The sequence below is a fragment of the Engraulis encrasicolus genome, chromosome 10, assembly GCF_034702125.1.
Source record: "Engraulis encrasicolus isolate BLACKSEA-1 chromosome 10, IST_EnEncr_1.0, whole genome shotgun sequence".
NCBI lineage: Eukaryota > Metazoa > Chordata > Actinopteri > Clupeiformes > Engraulidae > Engraulis > Engraulis encrasicolus.
This window is the reverse complement of record NC_085866.1, coordinates 43,984,143-44,004,939: the sequence shown is the minus strand read 5'-3', so window position 1 is coordinate 44,004,939 and position 20,797 is coordinate 43,984,143. Positions and strand designations below refer to the sequence as shown.

Here is a 20,797-nt window from a genome sequence, read left to right as displayed (position 1 = left end):
TGTCACATCTGTTGGACAGTGCATAGTGAACCCTGTCATTTTCCAAGAATAGATGAATGGTTTCTGAAATTATAGCTTTTAAAAAGTGGAAATTTACGCACTGTCTGTTTTGGACAGGGAGCTGCAACAAGAAAAAAAACACATTGGTGGGAGCGTTTATGTATCAGCCCTAAAATACGCAACATCTATTACTTTGGGCTGTTTTTTAGAAATTATAGTTTTGGAGGAGTCATTAAACTCTCATAGACAAATTAGATCGTCACATGCAAAGATAAATGGGTTTGTATAAAAACATCTCCGTGAGCCTGCAATTCTGACATTGCCGTTCATTCTTGTCTGTGATGAGACACCGCCGTTCCATCCTGCCCGCAGGAGTCTGCGATTTCCTCTGTGTGTCGTAGGCGCGAGTTCTCCAAAGGGTGGCGTTTTACACCACTTTGGGGAGTCGGTCTACGCACCCGCTACCCCCGTCTGGTCTTATCAGCAATTCAGATGGTATGCAAATCAGCCGCGTCCCTCTGAAAGAGTGGAGTGTGAGAGGGGGAGAGTGGTGGTGTAGCGCATTCCTTGGGAAAGAATCCTGCTCCTTTCTTCTTTCCCCACCGGCTTACCGCGAAGTAGCTTGCTCACTAGGCGCATGAGGTTGAGACGCAACAGCGGTGAATTTACGGACTGCAAGGAAGTTGGAAGAAAGTAGAAGCCACCACAAAGTCGGATCATTGCCTTGTTATTTTGCCGCAACAGTAGAAAGATTTTTCCCACAAGTTAGTTACTTTTCGTGATCCGTTTTTGTGATCATGGGCACACAACGGCGACAGACTATGAGACACTGGTACGGGTGGACAATCCTCATTGTCGCTGTTTTGTCCCAGCGTTGTCATGGAAGTTGTCTGGAAAAGGAGATTGAAAGGCGAGAAGAAGAGGCAAATATAGTTTTAACTGGGACTGTGGAAGAAATCATGAACATGGACCCGGTGCACAATACGTACTCTTGCAAGGTAAGAGCGGCTACATTGGGCACTTACGTACACAGGTCATTCCAGTATCCACGCCATGTATTTAACGACTACTGATGCCGAGGTTACAAAGTGCACATTCATGAAAGTCTCCATAAAGTGAGTGAGCACAATATTATTGTTGCGCATACAGCCACAGCGGCTAACTGGTGTCGCTGTAGCCAGAAGCTTATCGACTTCGACAAATTCACCTGTCAAAGAGGAAACGGACACCTGTCATATTAGTTTGATGTTTGTGTCCCTGTAACATAGACCTATTGCTTTATCAGTTCGGTGACAGAAAATGTGACGAGGTATGTGACATTTGAAAATAAAACAAATCCCCAAATGCCCACACGATTTTCAGTGTTACACGACTGGAACAGTCTGAAATGAACCGACACCATGTAATTGTGTAGCCTATTAGGGGAAGTCTTGTCATTGTAGAACTGTACCTGATTCGGACGATTGCAGTCATGCAATTTAATCTAGTGTAAGGTGAGTCTTCTCAAGTAACGATATCCATTTACTTGCTTTAATGCACTAATTAAAAGTCCATTATCTCGGTGTAGCCAATACGCAGACAACACGCGTTATTTATTATCTAGACGCAAACTTCCATGGTCTAAATTCTAGTCTTTGCACTTGTTGCTAGTCATTACAACTAGGAAGTGACGCACAAAAATGTCAATCAATAGGCCTATATCCGGGATACAGCTTTGTCATGGTAAGATGTATCACATATCTAAAGAATGAAATAGAGTAAGTAGTATGTCCACAGTTCACTTATCGTTGTTATCATGTTATTATTATTACTGTGTATTGGTATCATGTTAGTACTGCGTCATTGCCATGCACTACAATAGTCGCATTGCATCAGATTAGAGGTCAAGTCAGGGAAGCAGACTGAATGTAAACATATGTCCAGTGACTCATTATGATAAACTGTCCACACAGTCCTATAGCCCAGGCTAAATACTGGTGTGTAAAAATATTTAATTGCACATCTTGGCCTTCCCATCAATGGCTATTTTAATTATTACCTATAATTGATAAAATCTGGAATAGGCCAGAACTGGTCTGGTTTTCCTATATGCTCAATTTCCCAACTCCAATCCTATTTCCTATGAACAATGCTGAATTTCATGCTAAAATGAGAATTGAGCTGAAGCTTACAAATGGCCAGACTATTAATGTTTTATTAAACCCGTTTAAAAGTCAACCCCCTTTTTTTTTACCCTGTTCATATCCATCCGTCCACTTAGGTGAGGGTCTGGCGTTACCTGAAGGGCAAAACGATGGTCAATGGAGAGGTACTGCTGGACGGTGGCAACAAGGTGATGATCGGTGGCTTTGGCGACCCCATCATCTGTGACAACCGGGTGTCCACGGGCGACACACGCATTTTCTTTGTCAACCTGGCACCCGAAGCCATGTGGCCCGCCCACAAGAACGAGCTGATGCTGAACTCGAGCCTGATGAGGATAACTCTGCGCAACCTGGAGGAAGTGGAGAACCGCGTTGCAGGTAGGTGATATCATGTGATAGGATGTGATGTGATGTTTGGGCATAAGCACCAAATTCTCCTCAGTGGTCACAGGCACAATTTGGAAACCAAGAGCTTGCGGCTCTGTTAAGGCCAGTGTGTAGAGGATGCTCAACTGTACACACAAGACAGTGACCTGCAGAATGAAGTTCTGTGTGTATTGCAAGTCTCAGGTTTTGGTGTATTCTCTTTGGACTAATTTATGTGACACGGAGAGTGCTTTAAGGCAATTTGCTGTCTCTCTCGGATGCAACTGAGTGACTTTGCGAAGAGTTGTTGTGACTTATGGAGTCTTTTATATTCTTATTACTTCAGTTTGCAGCGGTCTACATTTCATAGTTGAGGTAGATACCATTTCACTGGCTGATGTCAGCCTTCGTCTGCAGGCAAAGTGGCTGACATGGGAGTTTTTCAGGGCCCTAAGGGTTGGAGACTGTTTTTTATGAAGTCAAGAGAAGACCTCCTAAAATCTTAACACATAACCTCCAGCTCTGAGTCCTTTCTTTACTGCTATCAGAGTCTCCCACACTCCGTCACATTTGCCACTCGTTCTCACCTTTTAAAAGGCAAAGTGTTAACGCTGTAAAAGAGAAAAGGAGGGCTGGCTAGTATGCGTCTAAATTTATCCACCCGTGGCTGAAGAAACCGCCCGGGAGAAGGAGGAAATGGACATTAAGACTGAATGAATACATTTAAGCTGGCCCACACTCAGAAACACGCCATTTTAAAAAATGTTTTATTTTTCCTTTTATGATTGGCTTCCTGAGAAATCTTTGGGTGGAATAGGAGGACAGGCAATCTATTCAAACCCACCACAAGCCAAGATTCTCAACAGCACTCCGGAGTAGCAACAACCCCCAAACTATGGCAGAAAAAAGGTCCTCAGGCCTTAGTTACACAGAAAACCCTCTGAAAGGCAAGCCGGCTTCTGACGGACCAACTGGCCGACCGGCATTCTGGCATGTAGAGTCGCTGCACGCGACTAAAAACAGAATGAGAAAAGGGGAAAAAAACCTTAATTGTAACTTATTTTGAATGAGTGCGCTATTGCCTACTGAAAGGAAATTCCTGGTGACTAGGCAGGACGCTGTGGCAGCCACAGCGCACCACACCACACGCAGACGTGGGGCAACATCTGCTGTGTTCTGGAGTGCCTTTGAGCCTCTGCGACCAAGCCTTGGTGACTGCCAGCCAGCCAGGCAGGAGCAGAGCATGCGGCAGGCAGCCCCATCCCAGCACAGCTCCTGCTTGCTCACAACAATGCTGGCAGACATTCAAAAGTTGTGGAGTCTACAGCATGTACTGTAAGCCGGCATGGAAACCAGAGACAGACAAAATGTAGAGCATGGAGCGGCTCCCTCCCTGTCCCCTCTCCCCTCTCCCCTCTCCCCTCTTCTTTCTCTCTCTCTCTCTCTCTCTCTCTCTCTCTCTCTCTCTCTCTCTCTCTCTCTCTCTCTCTCTCTCTCTCTCTCTCTCTCTGTCTTTCTATCTATTGCTCTCTCTCTCAGCTGTCTCTGTCTCCCTCTCTCTCTTTCTCTCTCCCACATATACTCATCCTTACTTGCCCTGCTAAAACAGTTGGCCAATCAAAGCCTCCCGAGGGCCCCACTCTGCTGGGCTCAGCTCAGCTCTGCTCCATCCATTCTTACCCAGCTCCGCTTGGCAGGTGATTCAAATGGACCCAGCTTGTTTGCAGTGTTTAGTAGAGTTTGGCACAAACATTAAAATTCCTCTGCTTGTCTGTCTGGGCACGAAACCGTCTTTGGCTAGCTAGTTTTTTGTTTGCATCACTTTCTTTTTCTTTTTTTCTCCTCAAAGTTATCTATCTGTTTTCCTTTGCTGTCTTGCCTCGGCGTAAGGACCTTCTTTGGCTTAGTTGAATGCCGCTTTAGGGTATGCAACCCTTGTTGCGGTTTTTGCTCCGATTTTGAAGTGGTTCGTTTAAGAAGCCATTCAGCGAAAGTGCTATATTTCACAGGGACGTATAAAAGCCTAAGTGCTCTTCTCTTGAAAACAAATGCTGTTATCACCTACGGTATACCCTGTTGAATGAATTGCACTTTTTTTTTTACTGTTCACAGATGTAGTCCTACGAAGAAAAATAAAGTTTTTAAATAGGTTAAATTCAGTTAAAAGTAGTATATTGTAATACCATAGATGGAACGTATTGAAATTGTAATAAAAGAGAATAACAATAGAATAAAAGGTAATACAATTTAATAGAATAAAAAAGAAATTAAAAATAGGAAGAACGCCCCTTCCTTTGAAATTATCTTAAGTTCCGAGGCGAGGTCCTACAATAGCGCCACGGATTACTGCTTAAAGAACAACCTTTGGCTTTGATGTCATGGCTTTTCTTTTGCGAAAATCCAGCCATGAGTTGTTTCCAGGTCTGCCTGTACAAAATAGCATGAATGGAGATAGAGGCGGTCTATGGGGGATAGTGCAAGCGAGCGAGAACAAGACTGTACCTGTCAGTGAGAACAATGTATCCTCTTCTCTCTCCTCACCTCTGACAGCCAGATAGCAAGAAAAATTTCAGGGATTCTTTGGAAAAGGTCAGGAGCAGCGCTTGTCAAAGTCTTTGCCAAAAGCTGGAAAAAAGAGCTTTGTGTTTTCTTTGTCACCACTAATGATCAGATTGGGAGGGGTTTTTGAGACCAGGGGAAAAGAGAGAAGTCTGTGTATGTGCGTGTGTTTGTGTGAGAGAGAGAAAAGTAGACAGAGAGATAGAGAGAAAGAGAAAGAGAGAGTGAGAAAGACAGAACGAAAATTCCTTGTACAGGTGTGGGCTGGAATGCTGAGGATGTTTTCCTTGGCACTTTAGCACCTTGTGTGTGTGTGTGTGTGTGTGTGTGTATGAGAGAGTTTGGCTAAAGGCTCAGAAAGAGACGCCTTCAGGCATCGCATTCTCACTCTCTCACTCTCTCCCTCACTCCACTGCTGCAATGCATGCGCTGTATGTAGTAAGCATTGGCCCTTGAGGGCCCCAACAACAGGCCTTGTGGATTGGTACGCGGCAATCACTTAGCTAATGCTTTCATGTGCTCAAGTGGCCCCTGTGGCCCCGGGGCCTATTTACTCGGGGGGCCCTTAGTAAATACGCTCCGTAAAAAAGGTGTCCTCATTTTCACCTCCTTCCCAAAACAAGCTGCAGTTGGCCATGCCGTTGGTTAGTTACCTGTTGTTTGCCTACTCTGTTTTGACTGTCAAGAGACTGTTTGGGCACACACACACATCATAAATCAATGAATGAATGGATGAATGAGTGCTAGATGGATGGGGCAAATGTGGAGGGATTTAGAGATTGACTCTGACCAAATGTTTGTTTCTTCGGTGAAGTTGGCAAGTGAAGGCCTGTTGCACTGCCCCAGCACCACACCCCTTGTTGGTTGGCTTTGTTTGCATGTATGAAAGAGGTTCTGAATCAATGATTCAATGTTCTGAATAGTACACAGTCTATTCACTACGCTACACTACTGTTTTATGTCTTTTGAACAAGAGGGATTTGGTTTTTAATACCTCAAGGCCCCTGTTACAAGCTTGTTGTTACCAGAATGGCAATGACCAAGTTGTAAGGCATAACTAAAGACCTCGTGTAATGAAAGTGAAAGCCGCAAGGGCGTAGTAGTGTAGTACTACGGTTGCAGTATTTCAGTGAAGCAGTTCAGTCAAGTGTTTTTTTTTCCACATTACGAGGCTAGAATCAGTGTTGGAAAAGCTTGGGGCGTCTTGCTGTTACTGTACTGGTAGTGTGCTACTTTTTGCCTGAGGAAAGATCCCACTCGTGGATGGAAACTTCACCGTTTGTTTAAAAAAAAAGTATTTTTTGGGAGCTTATACCCAGTGTGCAGAGCACCTTCTCACAATGGTACTGTACTTCACCCACAGTAATAAGGGACCCTGTGGATGAGAATTTAGTTCATGTATTGTCACTACAGGCCTTTTGTTTCCCGTGGTAATGAATGCTAATGTCTGTGTTTATGCATGCCAGCGACGGGGAGTAGAGAGTTTTAGAGAAGAGAGAGATGAGATGAGAGGAGAAGAGGGTGTGTGTGTGTGTGTGTGTGTGTGTGTGTGTGTGTGTGTGTGTGTGTGTGTGTGTGTGTGTGTGTGTGTGTGTGTGTGTGTGTGTGTGTGTGTGTTTGTGTCTGTGTGTCTGTGTGTGTGTGTTTATGAGTGTGTGTATGAAGTAGAGAGAGAGAGAGAGAGAGAGAGAGAGAGAGAGAGAGAGAGAGAGAGAGAGAGAGAGAGGGAGAGAGAGAGAGAGAGAGGAAGGCCCAGGCCTTGATGGAGAGGTGTTGAGCGTCTGGGTAGATGCTATCGCATGCCCAGCCTCTTTATCAGCTGCTTTGGTTTCCACGCTACTTAATGCCAGCGCAGTCGCCCCATCCCCTTATTCCGCCATGGCAGGCCCAACAAAGGCAGGTTTATTTTGCTGTTTAGCATCCCATGCACAGTATGCATGCACACATGTACTGTACGTACGCGCTCCTATGGCATAATGTGAGGTCTCCCTCTGTCCTACAACCAACTCCTCCCACCACCCTCCACCACCACCACCATCACTACCTGACAGGCAAGAGTGGGGGTGTGAGAGATGGGGGCTCGTCGCATGTTTATTTTGCCGTTTAGTATCCCATGTACTGTATGGATGCACTCCTATGGCATATTGTGAGGTCTCCCTCACTTCACCCGACCTCCCTCTGTCCCACAACCCCTCTCCCCCCACCACCATCACTAACTGATAGTAGTGGGAGGTGTGCGATATGGGGGCTCGACACAGGTTAAAAGCCCAACAATGTCAGGTTTATTTTGCCGTTTAGCATCCCATCTACTGTATGTATGTGCGTACTATGTATTAGGGGTCGACCGATACGGGTTTTTTGATGGCCGATGCGATACCGATTTTTTCCCCATGGCCCATGGCCGATACCCGATTTCCGATACCCGATTTCCGATACCGATATGGGTTAAAAAAAAAAAGTTTAAAAAATGACAAATATTCCAGGTCTCAAGTTAAAAATAAATAGCCATTTATTTAACATAATCAAATTGAGGTAGAACTTTAAGTAAAAAACAATGAACAATGAACAACCAAGTAATACAAAAATAACGTGTCTTGGTGCTTTTATAAAACCTGAATAACATAAAATAATAAATATTTCAAGTGACTGAACTGACGTTAAGAACAAGTAACAAAAAAATGTAAAATAATAGTAATAACAATAAATAAACAAAAATGTGCATGACATACTCTTAATAGTCTTTAGTTGTGTAAAAAAAATAAAAATAATAATAAATAAACAAAATTGTGCATAATCTGCATGAAAGACTCTTGTAAATGACGCTGGGTGCGTATCGGCCGTATCGGCCATGTGTATCGGCCGATGCCGATACACCTGAACAACGCTAATATCGGCCCGATATATCGGCCGGCCGATATATCGGTCGACCCTTACTATGTATGCTATTCCTATTGCATATTGTGAGGTCTCACCAAACCCCCCACCTACCCTCTGTCCTACAACTCTCTCCCACCCCCTAACCTGCACCCCCACCACCACCATCCCTAACTGACAGCCGGGAGTGGGGATGTTGTGAGAGATGGGGGCCCGGCTCAGGTTAAAACCCACCCACCATGCGTGTAGTCATGTGGTAGGCCATTAGCCTAGTGGAGGGTGCTGGGGGTTCCTTCCAGGGGGGTTGTCAGCAGGTGGTCTTGGGCTATGATGAGCAGGGAAGACAGGCAGGCTGCTGGTGGGCTGTCTGATTGTCCTTTGGTATGCACTGGTGCACTGGAGACCTAGCCTTGTATGCTATTGTAGACGAAGCCTAGGGGCAGTTTTTTTTGCATGACGGGTTGGTCTAGTACAGTGATTCTCAAAGTGTGGTCCGGGGACCACTAGTGGTCCACGACAGAGCTCAGGTGGTCCGCGAGGGGATTTCTACTTTTCCAAGACAAGTTAGCAGTAGGCTATATTTGTAACATTATTACAAAGCTAAACATAGCTGAAATCTCATTTCACCACAATTAGACAGGCTTGTAAATGTGAATAAAAAGTAAGTGATCTGCATCAAAATTAGCAGTCAAATTAGCACCCGTCAACTGTCAATTAAAGTTGACAGGTGGTCCCTGAACACTTTTGGGGGGACAAAGTGGTCCTCGAGCTGAAAAAGTTTGAGAAACACTGGTCTAGAATCACACCACAGGGGAAACATTGTAGCTGGGCCATGAAATCTGTCTCAATGACAGACATTGTATCTGTGTATTCATATTTTGTTCTTTTATACATTAGTTTGAGAGAGAAACAAGAAGCGTTTGGGAGAGAGAGACGGGGAAGGGTCGGCAAAGGACCCGGGGCGGAATCGAACCTGAGTTGGCCGCATAGTCAACGAGTGCCCTACCAGTAAACCACGATATAGGGCCATTTTTTCCTGTTTGAAGCTGTTAATCAATCTTTTGGGGAGGGTTCAGCAGGATGACGGCAGGGCTGCACTAACCACTTGTAGTCTGAATGCTAACTTTTGGTTCAGATCACAACCTTTAGCTTTCCCAATGGTGAGATACCAGTTCAAGTAAGAGCTCAGGCTGGGCGTCCGTCCTGTCTTCCCCACACTCAGGGCTTCCACATAGGGCAGGGGCCGGGCCTCAGGGAGCAAGCAGTGGTTTTGTTTCAGCTGTTTGTGCAAGGAGGAGCCTCCCAGGCCTGTGATACAGACACATGCTGCCTAGACAGACACATACTACGTAGCCACACAAAACATGCAGTGTGTGAGACAGTGGAAAGAAAAGGCAGGCACCCACTGTATATGCACTCTGCCTATGGCCTTTTCCTTGGTTGTAAACAGGCATGCACACACACACACACACACACACACACACACACACACACACACACACACACACACACACACACACACACACACACACACACACACACACACACACACACACACACACACACACGCGGGCACACACACACGGGCACACACACACGGGCACGCACGCACGCACGCACGCACGCACACACACACATGCCCACAGAGAGAGAGAGAGAGAGAGACAGAGAGAGAGAGAGTTAAGAGTGACAGGTCAGGCCAAGCCTGGCAGTGGTTTCCTTACTAAGAAGGTAATGATTAATAGATAAGGTATAATGGACAGGAACCGGGTTTCCTCCGTTTCCTACAGTAAGTTTCCTTATTTGCCTTCTCCTGGCGTTTCTGAATAGAGGCCGCCGTCCGCATGAGAATCATTTCAGTGGGCACTTCTCACAAACATAACAAAGCTTTCATAACACATCGACTGACACACTGTTTTTGGAATTTTTGGCTAGAATGCCAGCAATGTCAGACTACGTTTGACATTGTTTGTAAAGCCACAGCCTATTTTGTGCTAGAGATACAGAGGCATACTATGGCCCGTTTGAAACGCTAAGCTGACACTTTACGTAGAATTTTTGTCGTTCTGTCGTTATCCATATCAGTCTTTTAATCAGCGCATTACTGAAATCACCCATGACCCATGAATATCTAGGTTCGTAATGTAGGAAAAAATTAAATGTCCAAGTATGGTTTCTGCATTCAATCCAATATATTTGTAAAAATGTACTTGTGAAATCTATTAGTATGGTTTTTGAATTCAATGCATGTAATTCGAAACATACTAGTACCTTTTCTGGCAATCGGTGTGTTAAATGTGTTGCTCTAATCAGATAAAGGTCTCCATGGCTGCGGCAGAAGTGTGTGTGTGTGTGAGCGTGTGTGTATGCGCCTGTGTGTGTGCGCGTGTGTATGCGAAGTGTCCAAAATTGCTTCCTTGAATGAATAAATGAATGAAAAAAGGCAAGGCTGAAAAACACAGGCTCTTTAAAGTTTGTATGCGTCTAGCCTGGAGGAAGTTCTCAACACACCACACAACACCATCATTACATACATCGCCAAGTCTGTCCTCCTCTTCTGTCATCTTCTTCCACTTTTTTTTTATCCTTCCATACTACCGGGAGTTAGATTTCCATATACGTACGTAAAGTGCTGTATGTGGGTGTTCTTCTGGGCAGTAGCAGAGGGAACAGATTAAAGAATGGAAAAGTAAAATGGCTCTCGTGTGTTTTACAGAGCTCATATATCCATAGGTGTTTTACGTTAGGAGGTGCGAGGTGGAGGAAGAGGAGTAGGAGAGAGAGGAAGGAGGAATGGGATGGTTTTCATAACAACCAGCAAAACATACTGTAATTCAGAAACACACTTCTTTTGCTTCGTTTCTATGTCTGTGTGTGTATATATAAACTTTATTACAGGCTCAGGGCCCAATAGGCAGACACACAACATATACATAGAAATAGAATGTGCAGGAAAAAGAAGAAATAATAATAAAAAAAAACAGCAATGATGCCAAAGCATATACAAACTATGTCATGACGGTCTTAAAAGGCAGCCATACCAATGTTTCCACATATATGATTGGTATCGGACAGAGCTATATCTGGCACTTGTGAGCATCATTATAATGCAGTTTTCAGACTTATCCAAACGGCACATGAACTTAAACATTAGGTTCCTCAGGAGAGCCTGTAAAGTACATAGTCCTGAGTCACAAAATAGTTTACTAGCACTGCAACTCCTGGGCTAGTATCCTCAGGCAGTCATTATATGCTACTTGGAGTTTACGCATTGTCTCTTTTTTATAGTTGATCCATAATGGAGCTGCATACATAGGACTACAGTAGGCACGAAACAAGCTTACTTTCACATCATCAGGACAGTAATGAAATTTTCTTACTAACATGTTAGCTTGTGCATACAACATTCGTCTCTGCCTATACATGTCAGCATCATCCTCCAGCTTGTCAGTGATGATGTGCCCAAGATATTTTATACTGCTTGATACACATATGTGTGTGTGTGTGTGTGTGTGTGTGTGTGTGTGTGTGTGTGTGTGTGTGTGTGTGTGTGTGTGTGTGTGTGTGTGTGTGTGTGTGTGTGTGTGTGTGTGTGTGTGTGTGTGTGTGTGTGTGCATGCGTGCGTGCGTGCGTGCGTGTGTGTGTGCATGTGCGGTTGTTTCTGTGTGTCTGTGTGCACACATGTGGCCGTGGGCTACGTACGTACGTGTCGGCATTACATCCCGCAACACACAAACGGGCCTTTGTGAGGGGAGATGCGGGGGGTCGGTAATCCCCATTGGCGAAACCTTTACACTTGGGCATCATCAACACTCAAGAGGGGGTTTTGTGCAGAGCAGGGTGGCAAGCAGAGAAGGGGAGAAGTGCTCCAAAGTGGAGTGGGGCTGGCTGAGTAGGACTGTGGTGTGGTGAGAGTGGAGCACTCAGTAGGTGGATTTGGAGACAGAGAGAGGAGAGACAGAGGACAGAGGAGAGAGTCGGACGGAGAGAGAAAGAGAGAGAGAAGAGAGAGAGAAGAGAGAGAGATACAGAGATACAGAGAGTAGAGAGAGAGAGAGAGAGAGAGAGAGAGAGAGAGAGAGAAACAGGAGAGAGGGAAAGGAGAGAAGGGGATCGAATGGAGAGAGAGAGAGAGAGAGAGAGAGAGAGAGAGAGAGAGAGAGAGAGAGAGAGAGAGAGAGGAGAAACAGGAGAGAGGGAATGGAGAGGAGGGGATTGAATGGAGAGTGAAAGGGAAGAGGGAGAGAAGGGAGAGGAGGCGATTGGATGAAGAGAGAGAGGAAAGGTAGAAGAGAGAGGAACTGATTGAATAGAGAAAAAAGGAGAGAGAGATAGATGTTTAAGAGACAGAGAGCCAGAAAGAGAGAGGGAAGAGAAGGTGATTGGATGAAGAGAGAAGAGTTAGAGAAGGAAGAGAAGGGAGAGGAGGTGATCAGATGGATGAAGAAAGGAGATTGAAATTTGGGAGGCAGAGTGAGAAAAAAGAGGCTCCACAAAATGGCAGAGAAACGTACCTTGACGCCAGCTTTCCTACCTACTCTCAGGACGAAGTAGATTTTTTTCTTGTGAGATCTTTAATTAAAAAGGCAGAAAGCAAAACACCTGCTAGGAATACTGATGAGACCTTGACAGGCGGAGAGGAACGGAGAGCCTTTTGGCTTTCTCTTTCTCTTCCTCTCCCTTTCTCTTTCCCCATTTCTTTTCTCCTTTCTCATTTTCACATCGCACATGGCCTGGGCTGCTGAGTGTCTCTGATGAGGGAAAGAGTTCCACTCCTCCACCCAAAATCATCTGTTCAGGCATTTCATCTGTCTCTTTTGTCTCAAGGAGACACCTTCACTTTTTTCTAGAGGAGGATACAGAATTGATAGCGTTTCTATTTCCTGTTGAGCTCAATAGTTTTGTTTTTTTTTTACAATTTTATTTTTTACTTTGTCATGATACATGGGAGCATTACAGTGAAGTAAATCACAATCTGGAAAACAACATCCGCAGTTTCTTCTTTTCTCAACATCATGACATTTTTCATCAATAGTTCAGAAGTTGATAAATAACCAGGCCCCTCTATTCCCAGTCCACTGAAGCTTTGAAGATACGTTCCTAGTATGTCACGACATTTGGCCTTGTTTGTGGGTTTTTGTAAGTGAGATTTGTGCAGGGCACATTAACTTGTTGGGGATTTTGATGTGTTCTCTACTACTTAAGCCTGACTTCCTGGGAATTACCCGACCCCTGCACTGTACCTGTGTTTGGCTTTCTCCCGTTGTATGTGCCAGAGAGAGAGAGAGAGAGAGAGAGCCTTGATTGAAATGCAAGGAAAAAAGAAAGCAGAAGAAAGAAAGCAAGTAAAGAAACAAAGCAAGACAGGAGCGGGGAGGAGGGAAGCACGCAGCGAGAGAGGTGTTAGATGCTTTCAAGGACGTGATTAAAAACTCTGTCTCTCAGAGAGGAAACACGGCTTTGGCCACCGCGCTCTCCGGCCTTGGGTGGGTAGTGAACTGGAAAACCGCTCGGATTCCGCACACAAAAGGGAGAGAGCGGAGACTAAGAGTGTGGGGCTTTGTGGGCCCGAGCGTTCCTTGAGATCCGTGACAGCATTCCTGCCCGGATCTAGCGTGAAAGGGGGGCGCGCAGCTGTTGTTCGTTGGCCGGGTTGGTCGGCCCAATCACTCCGCCATGCCAGTGTCAAGGTCACCCGCGCTCTGGTTCTGGACCGCTCAGTAGGAGAGTGATAGAGAGAGAGAGAGAGAGAGAGAGAGAGAGAGAGAGAGAGTGATAGAGAGAGAGAGAGAGAGAGAGAGAGAGAGAGAGAGAGAGAGTTTAGCAGCAGGAGAGTGTTAAAGATGGGACTCTGGGCTTGGTCACAGCCTTACAGCCTTACAGCCTGACAACCCACGGCTTGGCCTCTCAGCCACCACCACTGAATAGACCAGAGTTTATTTACCACAAAGCAGAGAGGCTTTACTCTAGAACACACCTACACTCACTACAATTTTAAGCTCAGAAGAATGACCTTAAATACGTATTGTATTTGTTTCTTCATTGGCTGATTTACAGTACCATTCATTCATTTGGTCAAATGATCTGGATAATCATTATTGCTTCAAAAATAAAAAAGAACCTGAGAACAAAAAAGAATGAAATTGCAATATTTTGCCTTTGTAAAGCAGTATAGAGCCTCTGCCCTGGTGTTGTTACCTCAGAGGATCTCAGTGATTGTCCCTACGAGAATGAAGTCAAAGGATTTGCTTGTATTACTTCATCTTGAGTTAAAAAACGTTTAGGGTTAGTCACTAAGCCACTTAACATTGAATACCCCACTGAAGCCTCAACACAGATCAGGCGAAAAAAATACTGCCTCCCAAAAATGTCGGAAAAGGAAAAAAAAATGATGCTGTGTGAAGTATGACTGCAAGTGGTGCGTCTCTAATGGACAAGTCAGGGTGATTCTTGTATTGCACTTGGGCGTTGAGTGTGTGTCGGGGACAAGGGAAGTTGATGTTTTGCTTGAGTGGCATGGAAAGGAGGGAGTGTAATTACATGGTGATGGGTGGGGTAGGGGGGCTGTAGGGGGGATGGGGGGGGGGTGTTTGGGGGGTTGTCTAGGACGGTCCTGTCTGACAGATGAAAGGGTCTCTGCTCGTCATGGATGAAAATCGCTTCCTTTTAGTAAAGTGACGGTGCGTCCCCTTAGAGTACTGAGGTTGGCTTTGCCTGCTGACAGACCAGACTAGGGTATGTTATGTGTGTACTCATGTGTGTGTCGTGTGTATGTGAATTTCTGTATCTTGTGTTTTGGCTGTGTGCCTTTGTGTGTGTTCCTGTGAAATTTGTGTGGGTGCGTGTTTATGTACAGTATACTTTTTGTTTGTGTCTTGTCTTTGTCTTTGTCTTTATGTGTGTCTGTGTCTGTGTCTATGTCTGTGTCTGTGTCTGTGTCTGTCCATTATTTAGCATGGCTGTTTATGTGTGTGTGAATGTTTTGTGTGCGTGCTTGTGCACTTGTTTGTCAGTAAGGCCATAGGGGAGAATGTGCCACACCATCTTGTCAAAAAATAATGAATACCCCCGCACGCCCAGGCTATTTCTCAGTTCAGTAAGCGCATCTATTTATGCAGGAAAACAAACACGGGGAAAGCGCAATGAAAATGAATGTCTTCCCCCATATTCCTCCCCTTCTTTTTTGACTCGGAAAACACTGGCAAGAAAAAAGAAGGGAAAAGAAGAACAGAGATTGTGAGGAATGGAGAAGGTGGTTGCACAAGGGGCTGGGCTCTGCTGCTAAGTCATATCACACAGAAAACAAACTGGGCCCTGGTCAAAAGTTCATCCAGGGATACACAATGCATTTTTTTTACTCTGTTTGCTGTGTTAACAAGACCCCGGTATGTTGTGCTGAGAGAGAGAGAGAGAGAGAGAGAGAGAGAGAGAGAGAGAGAGAGAGAGAGAGTGTGTGTGTGTTTCTCTGTGTGTGCATTGCCTCTGCAAATGATGTGTGTGTGAGGTGTGTGTGTGTGTGTGAGAGAGACACAGAGAGAAAGAGAGAGAGAGAGAGAGAGAGAGAGAGAGAGAGAGAGAGAGAGAGAGAGAGAGAGAGAGAAGCCAGGGGAGAGATAGAGGGAAAGACGGGAAGTGAAGTAACGTTCGTTGTCGGTAATGGTGCCATTCAGATTTCATTCATTCTTCTTCATAGTGGGAGGTGGAAACAGGAAAGGTGCCGTCACAGATGAAATCACAGCAGCTAGGCATGCGTGCCCTCGCTCCTGGTAAATATTTAAACGAGGCCCTGCTGTGTCAGGCATTCGTTTGCGTGTGTGTGTGTGTTTGTGTGTGTGTGTGTGTGTGTGTGTGTGTGTGTCTTTGTGTTTGTCTGTGACTGAGTGAGTGAGTGAATGAGTAAGTGTGCGCACACACACATGACCCTGTGAGGCACCTGCCAGTTCAGTTCAAGCTCACTATGACCTCTTGCATTTAGTTGGAGGTAAAGAGAAAGAGGAAGAGAGGAAGAGAGAGACAATCAGTCAACACTTTGGAAATAGAAAATGTACTTTGTTATGCCAATTGAATTGATTTGAGAGAGAGAGAGAAAGCGAGAGAGAGAAAAGAGAGAGAGAGAGAGAGAGAGAGAGAGAGAGAGAGAGAGATAGATAGAGAGAGAATGTTGTTCATTGCACCTACTGTATGCTGTAGCAGTGCATTTACTCATTTGTCATGCCAATAAAGCCAATATAGGTCATTAAATTGAGTTAAGAGGGTGGGGTGGCGGTGGTGGGCGGACACTAGAACAGAGCACATATGCATAGAACAGTTCCTCCTGCACTCGGTGTGTGTGCTGCACTGTGCCTGGAACTGAAACATGCTGCCAGTTTGCAGCAGCCGTGGTGCTCTCCAGGGAAGGAAATGATAGGAAATGATTGTTCAGACGTCCTACCATCTACTGTATGTGTGAATTCTTGCCATTCAAAGACTTTGTAAACATACTTGTTAAACCTGTATAAAAACATTTTGCAATGCATTGCAATGCAATTCCCCAATACAAAAATGTCCATTTCAACTAAGCTCTTCATATGTTGTCCTGTCCTGTATGTCGAGATGACCGGATGACCGCATGAGAGACGTCGCGCCCTCTGCCTCTCCCACGGCGGACGGCGGATGTGGAATGCAGTGCACCATGTGGTGTGTGCCGGCTAGTGGGCCTGTTGGTCAGTGGGCCAGCTAGTGGGCCGGCTGCCTGCCCACAGGGAGCTCTTATCAAGCCTGTGAGAGCTTCCCCAGACCGGACCATATCTCTGGGATGTGGATGCTGATGTTTGCTCACAGGGGGGGTTCTTCCAGTCAAGCATCCCCCAACCCCCAGATTCAGACCCTTAGACAGCAACAGCCACAAACCCACCCACTTCACTTCCCCTCTCCTCTCCGACTTCTGAGTCCTCTGAGATGTCCATGGACAGACCCATCCGGCTCCTTCTTCCTGCACTCTTTCCTTCTCTTCTCTCTCCCTCACTCCTTCCTTCGTCTGTCTTGTCTCTGTCACTTCCTCCACACACAGTCATGCACACAGCCACACACACACACACACACACACACACACACACACACACACACACACACACACACACACACACACACATAGAAGAACACACACATGCAAACACATACATACAGGCGCACACTTATACACACACACACACACATACAAGAACACACACACGCACATACAGGCACACACGCATACACAGTCATACTCTCTGTGACCGCAGCTCAGGGAGTGACCGGTGTGACCTTAGCGAGGAAGGCCTCCTTTCCCCTCACTGCCACCAGAAAACAACTATCCTCCCCCACCAGACTCCCCATACCTCCCCACAATCCACCATAACCACCACCCACCGGCTACGTGAGTTTCAGGCCTTATCCTCACCCCCGTACCACCCCAACCCCGTTCAACCCCCTCCCATCCTCCCTCATCCATTGTCACACATCCCCCACAGCCTCATGCCCCCAACACCAGAAATTCTCATCCCCCCCACCAAATCTCCATACCTCCCCCATCATCCACCATAACAAACCATCCACCAACCATCACACCAGAAAACTCCTCTCTTTCACCAGAATCTCCATACTCCCCACACACACACACACACAAAATTCACCATAACAGCCCATCCGCCACCCATTGGCTGCGTGGGCTGCCAGGCCACCACATACTCTCTCTCTCTCTCCAGGCAGAGGAGCTCTGCTTGCGTTTGATCCGGTGGGATGCGGTGGGGTGGGGGGTGGGGGGTTTGGGTTGGTTCAGAGAGGTTAAGACGCTCTCTCTCCTCTGCCTTCTTTCCCACACTCCCCTCTCCCAGTCTTCCTTTCTGTGTGTGTGTGTGTGCACGCGTGTGTGCATGTATGCGTATACGTGTGTCTTAGTGTGTGTGCATGCATGCGTGCGTGCGTGCGTGCATGTGTATGTGTGTGTGTGTGTGTGTGTGTGTGTGTGTGTGTGTGTGTGTGTGTGTGTGTGTGTGTGTGTGTGTGTGTTAGTGTGTTAGTGTGTGTCTTAGTGCATGTGTGTGTGTGTGACTGCCACGCGGGGAGAGGCTGCTGCTGCTCCCTGCATACCTGTAATTATGGAGGAATCCGGGGCAGTAAACCTGCCAGTGTAATAACCACCAGGTGCACTTCCCAAGTCCCAGGGTAGAGAAGAGAAGAGAAGAGAGGCACATCACACGAGAGAGAGAGAGAGAGAGAGAGAGAGAGAGAGAGAGAGAGAGAGAGAGAGAGAGAGAGAGAGAGAGAGAGAGAGAACAAAAGAACGGGAGAACGAGAAAGAGAGAGAGATATGACTGACCCAGTTCACTGCTTCCTCCTCCCTCCCTCTCTCTCTCCCTCTCTTCTCCCTCTCTTCAGTTTCTCAATTAAAGCTCTTCTGACAGGGCCTGGTATTATATTTGGGCACCGCATTTAAAATTGAGCCGTAATCCGTAATGGGGGGTTTTGCCCGTGCCTGAGTATCTCTCTTCTCGCCTCTTGACTGCCCGTATCTCGCGCCCTTTGGGCATGTATGGATGGAGTGAGGTGGCTGGGACAAGTGAATGAGTGAGTGAGTGAGTGAGTGAGTGAATGAGGTCTAAAGTGACAGCAAGTCTTTGGTTCCTGCTGCCGCAGGTTTGTACTGGAAATGTCACTCATTCAAACCAGGCACACATACCGTTTTCGACTAAGTGCGGTTATAGCATATTGCTCCACCAGAGCTACTTAACAGTGGCTGTAGTCCATAGAGGGTGCCAAAACCAATTCAGCTGTACCTTTCACTCTATTCTATTTCGCCAAACCAATTACAGTAAATTATTTGGAAATATAATTACAGGTTGGAAAAGGAGCTATTTCCTTGGAGAGCAGAGTACTTGCTGGTGGAGGTGTGCTGCGAGGTTGTGTGTGGTTGTGGGCCGGCAAGATTCTGTGAGGTTGCGTACTAGTATTGAGGGTCTGTGTGTGTGTGTGTGTGTGTGTGTGTGTGTGTGTGTGTGTGTGTGTGTGTGTGTGTGTGTGTGTGTGTGTGTGTGTGTGTGTGTGTGTGTGTGTGTGTGTACGCTTGTATACCACCTCAGGGCTCCTTTTGTGCCGCTTTGGAATGTTCCTCTCCACTCCTTTCCTCTCCTCTCCTCTCCTCTCCTTTCCTCTCCTCTCCTCTCCTCTCCTCTCCTCTCCGCTCCTCTCCTCTCCTCTCCTCTCCTCTCCTCTCCCCTGTTGTCCCTGGTCCCTAAGTTCTGCCTGTGAAGTCATGGCCTGGCCTTGCATGGCCTCAGCCAGCGATCCTGTTGTTGTAGTCAACAATGCTGAAGGAAGTGGATTTCTTTCAGTGGCAACTACAGATAGCTTAGCTTGCAAAAGGTGTTGCTCTCTGCAAGACTTCCTGCATTGTCATAGTAATGTTGTTATGATGTAGTTGAGTGTTTTCTGCATAAAGTGAATAGGCCCGTCGACGCAGTAGTAAGACGCTACTTCTGCTTAGTCCAAACATTTCAAAGTTTCGAAAGTGTGCCGCGTCAGTGCTAATGAAGGTAAGGTTCATGTATTGATCGGTAGGTTATTGATAGAGGTGCTCCGATTGCTCGGCAGCCGATCATGCTCGGCCGATAATGGCCAAAAATAGCCTGATCGGTGATCGGAAAAACATGCCGATCAAAAAACCGATCCAGAGATATTAAATTCCTCACGCAACCATTTCGCCTTTACACCTGGCGCTGCCTGCATGTAGCCTAGGTGCTGGCTCTGCACAGCTGCTGCACCAAAATAAGGCATCTTTACTTGTCTTTAACTTTTTTGGAATTCCCTCCTTCATTTTCACCATTTATAATCATATCTGCATCAACAATGATCTGATTTTCCGATCCATGCGCAGTTTACATGACGCTTGTAATTTGTGAATGACGTGTCAGTCTCGCCATGTTCACTATTTTGAGTTACAGCCTGTCAGCACGCAACAACTAAACGTTTCCAAAACAATCATCAACTGTATTGTTTTTAAAGTTGTAGCCTAATGGACAGCCAGGTCATTAGTTTTGTAGTCGCTGCAACACCAAACAGCAACTAGGGAGAATGGACGGTGAAACTCAATGAGTCTGTGCAGGGAATTCTACATTCTATGACAGTGTTACAGAGAAAGAGCTTTCCTCGCAGACACGCTGTGTTGTGCGTGTTCCCTGTTCTTTCAAGTGAAGTTTTTTTTCTTGTTTTGTGTATGTAGAATCTCAAGTGTTTCAGTCACAATGTAATTTGCGATAGACTACTTCTCGCCCGTTAGCCATTTTACGTTATAACCTGTGTAGTTGCCTCGGTCAGCACGCGACAAGTTCACGTTGTCCGCACAAGCATGCCAACGTTATTGTTTTCAAAGTTGTAATTGACAGTCAGTCGATTAGTTTGATAGTCGCTGAAACGCCAAACGGCGACAGAAGTGAGAGGGAGAGAGCAGAACGGTCGCGGAGCACTGCAGCTGTGGACAGTGAGTGACAGAGAGGGGAGGGGCTCTCCTCACGAGGCTGCTCATTTAAAGCGACAGGGTTTTTTCTCGTATGCAGAAGACGAGAGACTGAGATCCAGGTGTCTGAGCTTCAATTCAATCTCAAATAGTTAAGTAATTATATGCAATAACTTATAAATTGATGTAATGTTTCAGTTTCAATTCAATCTTAAATAGTTTAGTAATTATATGCAATAACTTATAAATTGATTAATACTTACTTGACTTACTTGTAGGCTATATTACCAACACTAGTCTGAAAGAGCTGAAAGATAATAATAATAATAATAATAATAATAATAATAATAATAATAATAATAATAATAATAATAACAATAATAA

At 45.8% G+C, this 20,797-nt stretch overlaps 1 protein-coding gene across 1 annotated transcript in view; it reads left to right on the top strand.

Annotated features, from left to right (window-relative positions):
* The first annotated feature begins 349 nt into the window (after positions 1 to 349).
* The window catches only part of agrn (agrin), a 407,228-nt gene continuing 386,780 nt past the window's right edge, over positions 350 to 20,797 (top strand). The window contains exons 1-2 of the mRNA XM_063208976.1: positions 350 to 998; positions 2,261 to 2,522. Of these exons, the coding sequence (XP_063065046.1) occupies positions 798 to 998; positions 2,261 to 2,522 (463 nt within the window). The 5' untranslated portion in view covers positions 350 to 797. The remainder of the gene's footprint in view (positions 999 to 2,260; positions 2,523 to 20,797) is intronic.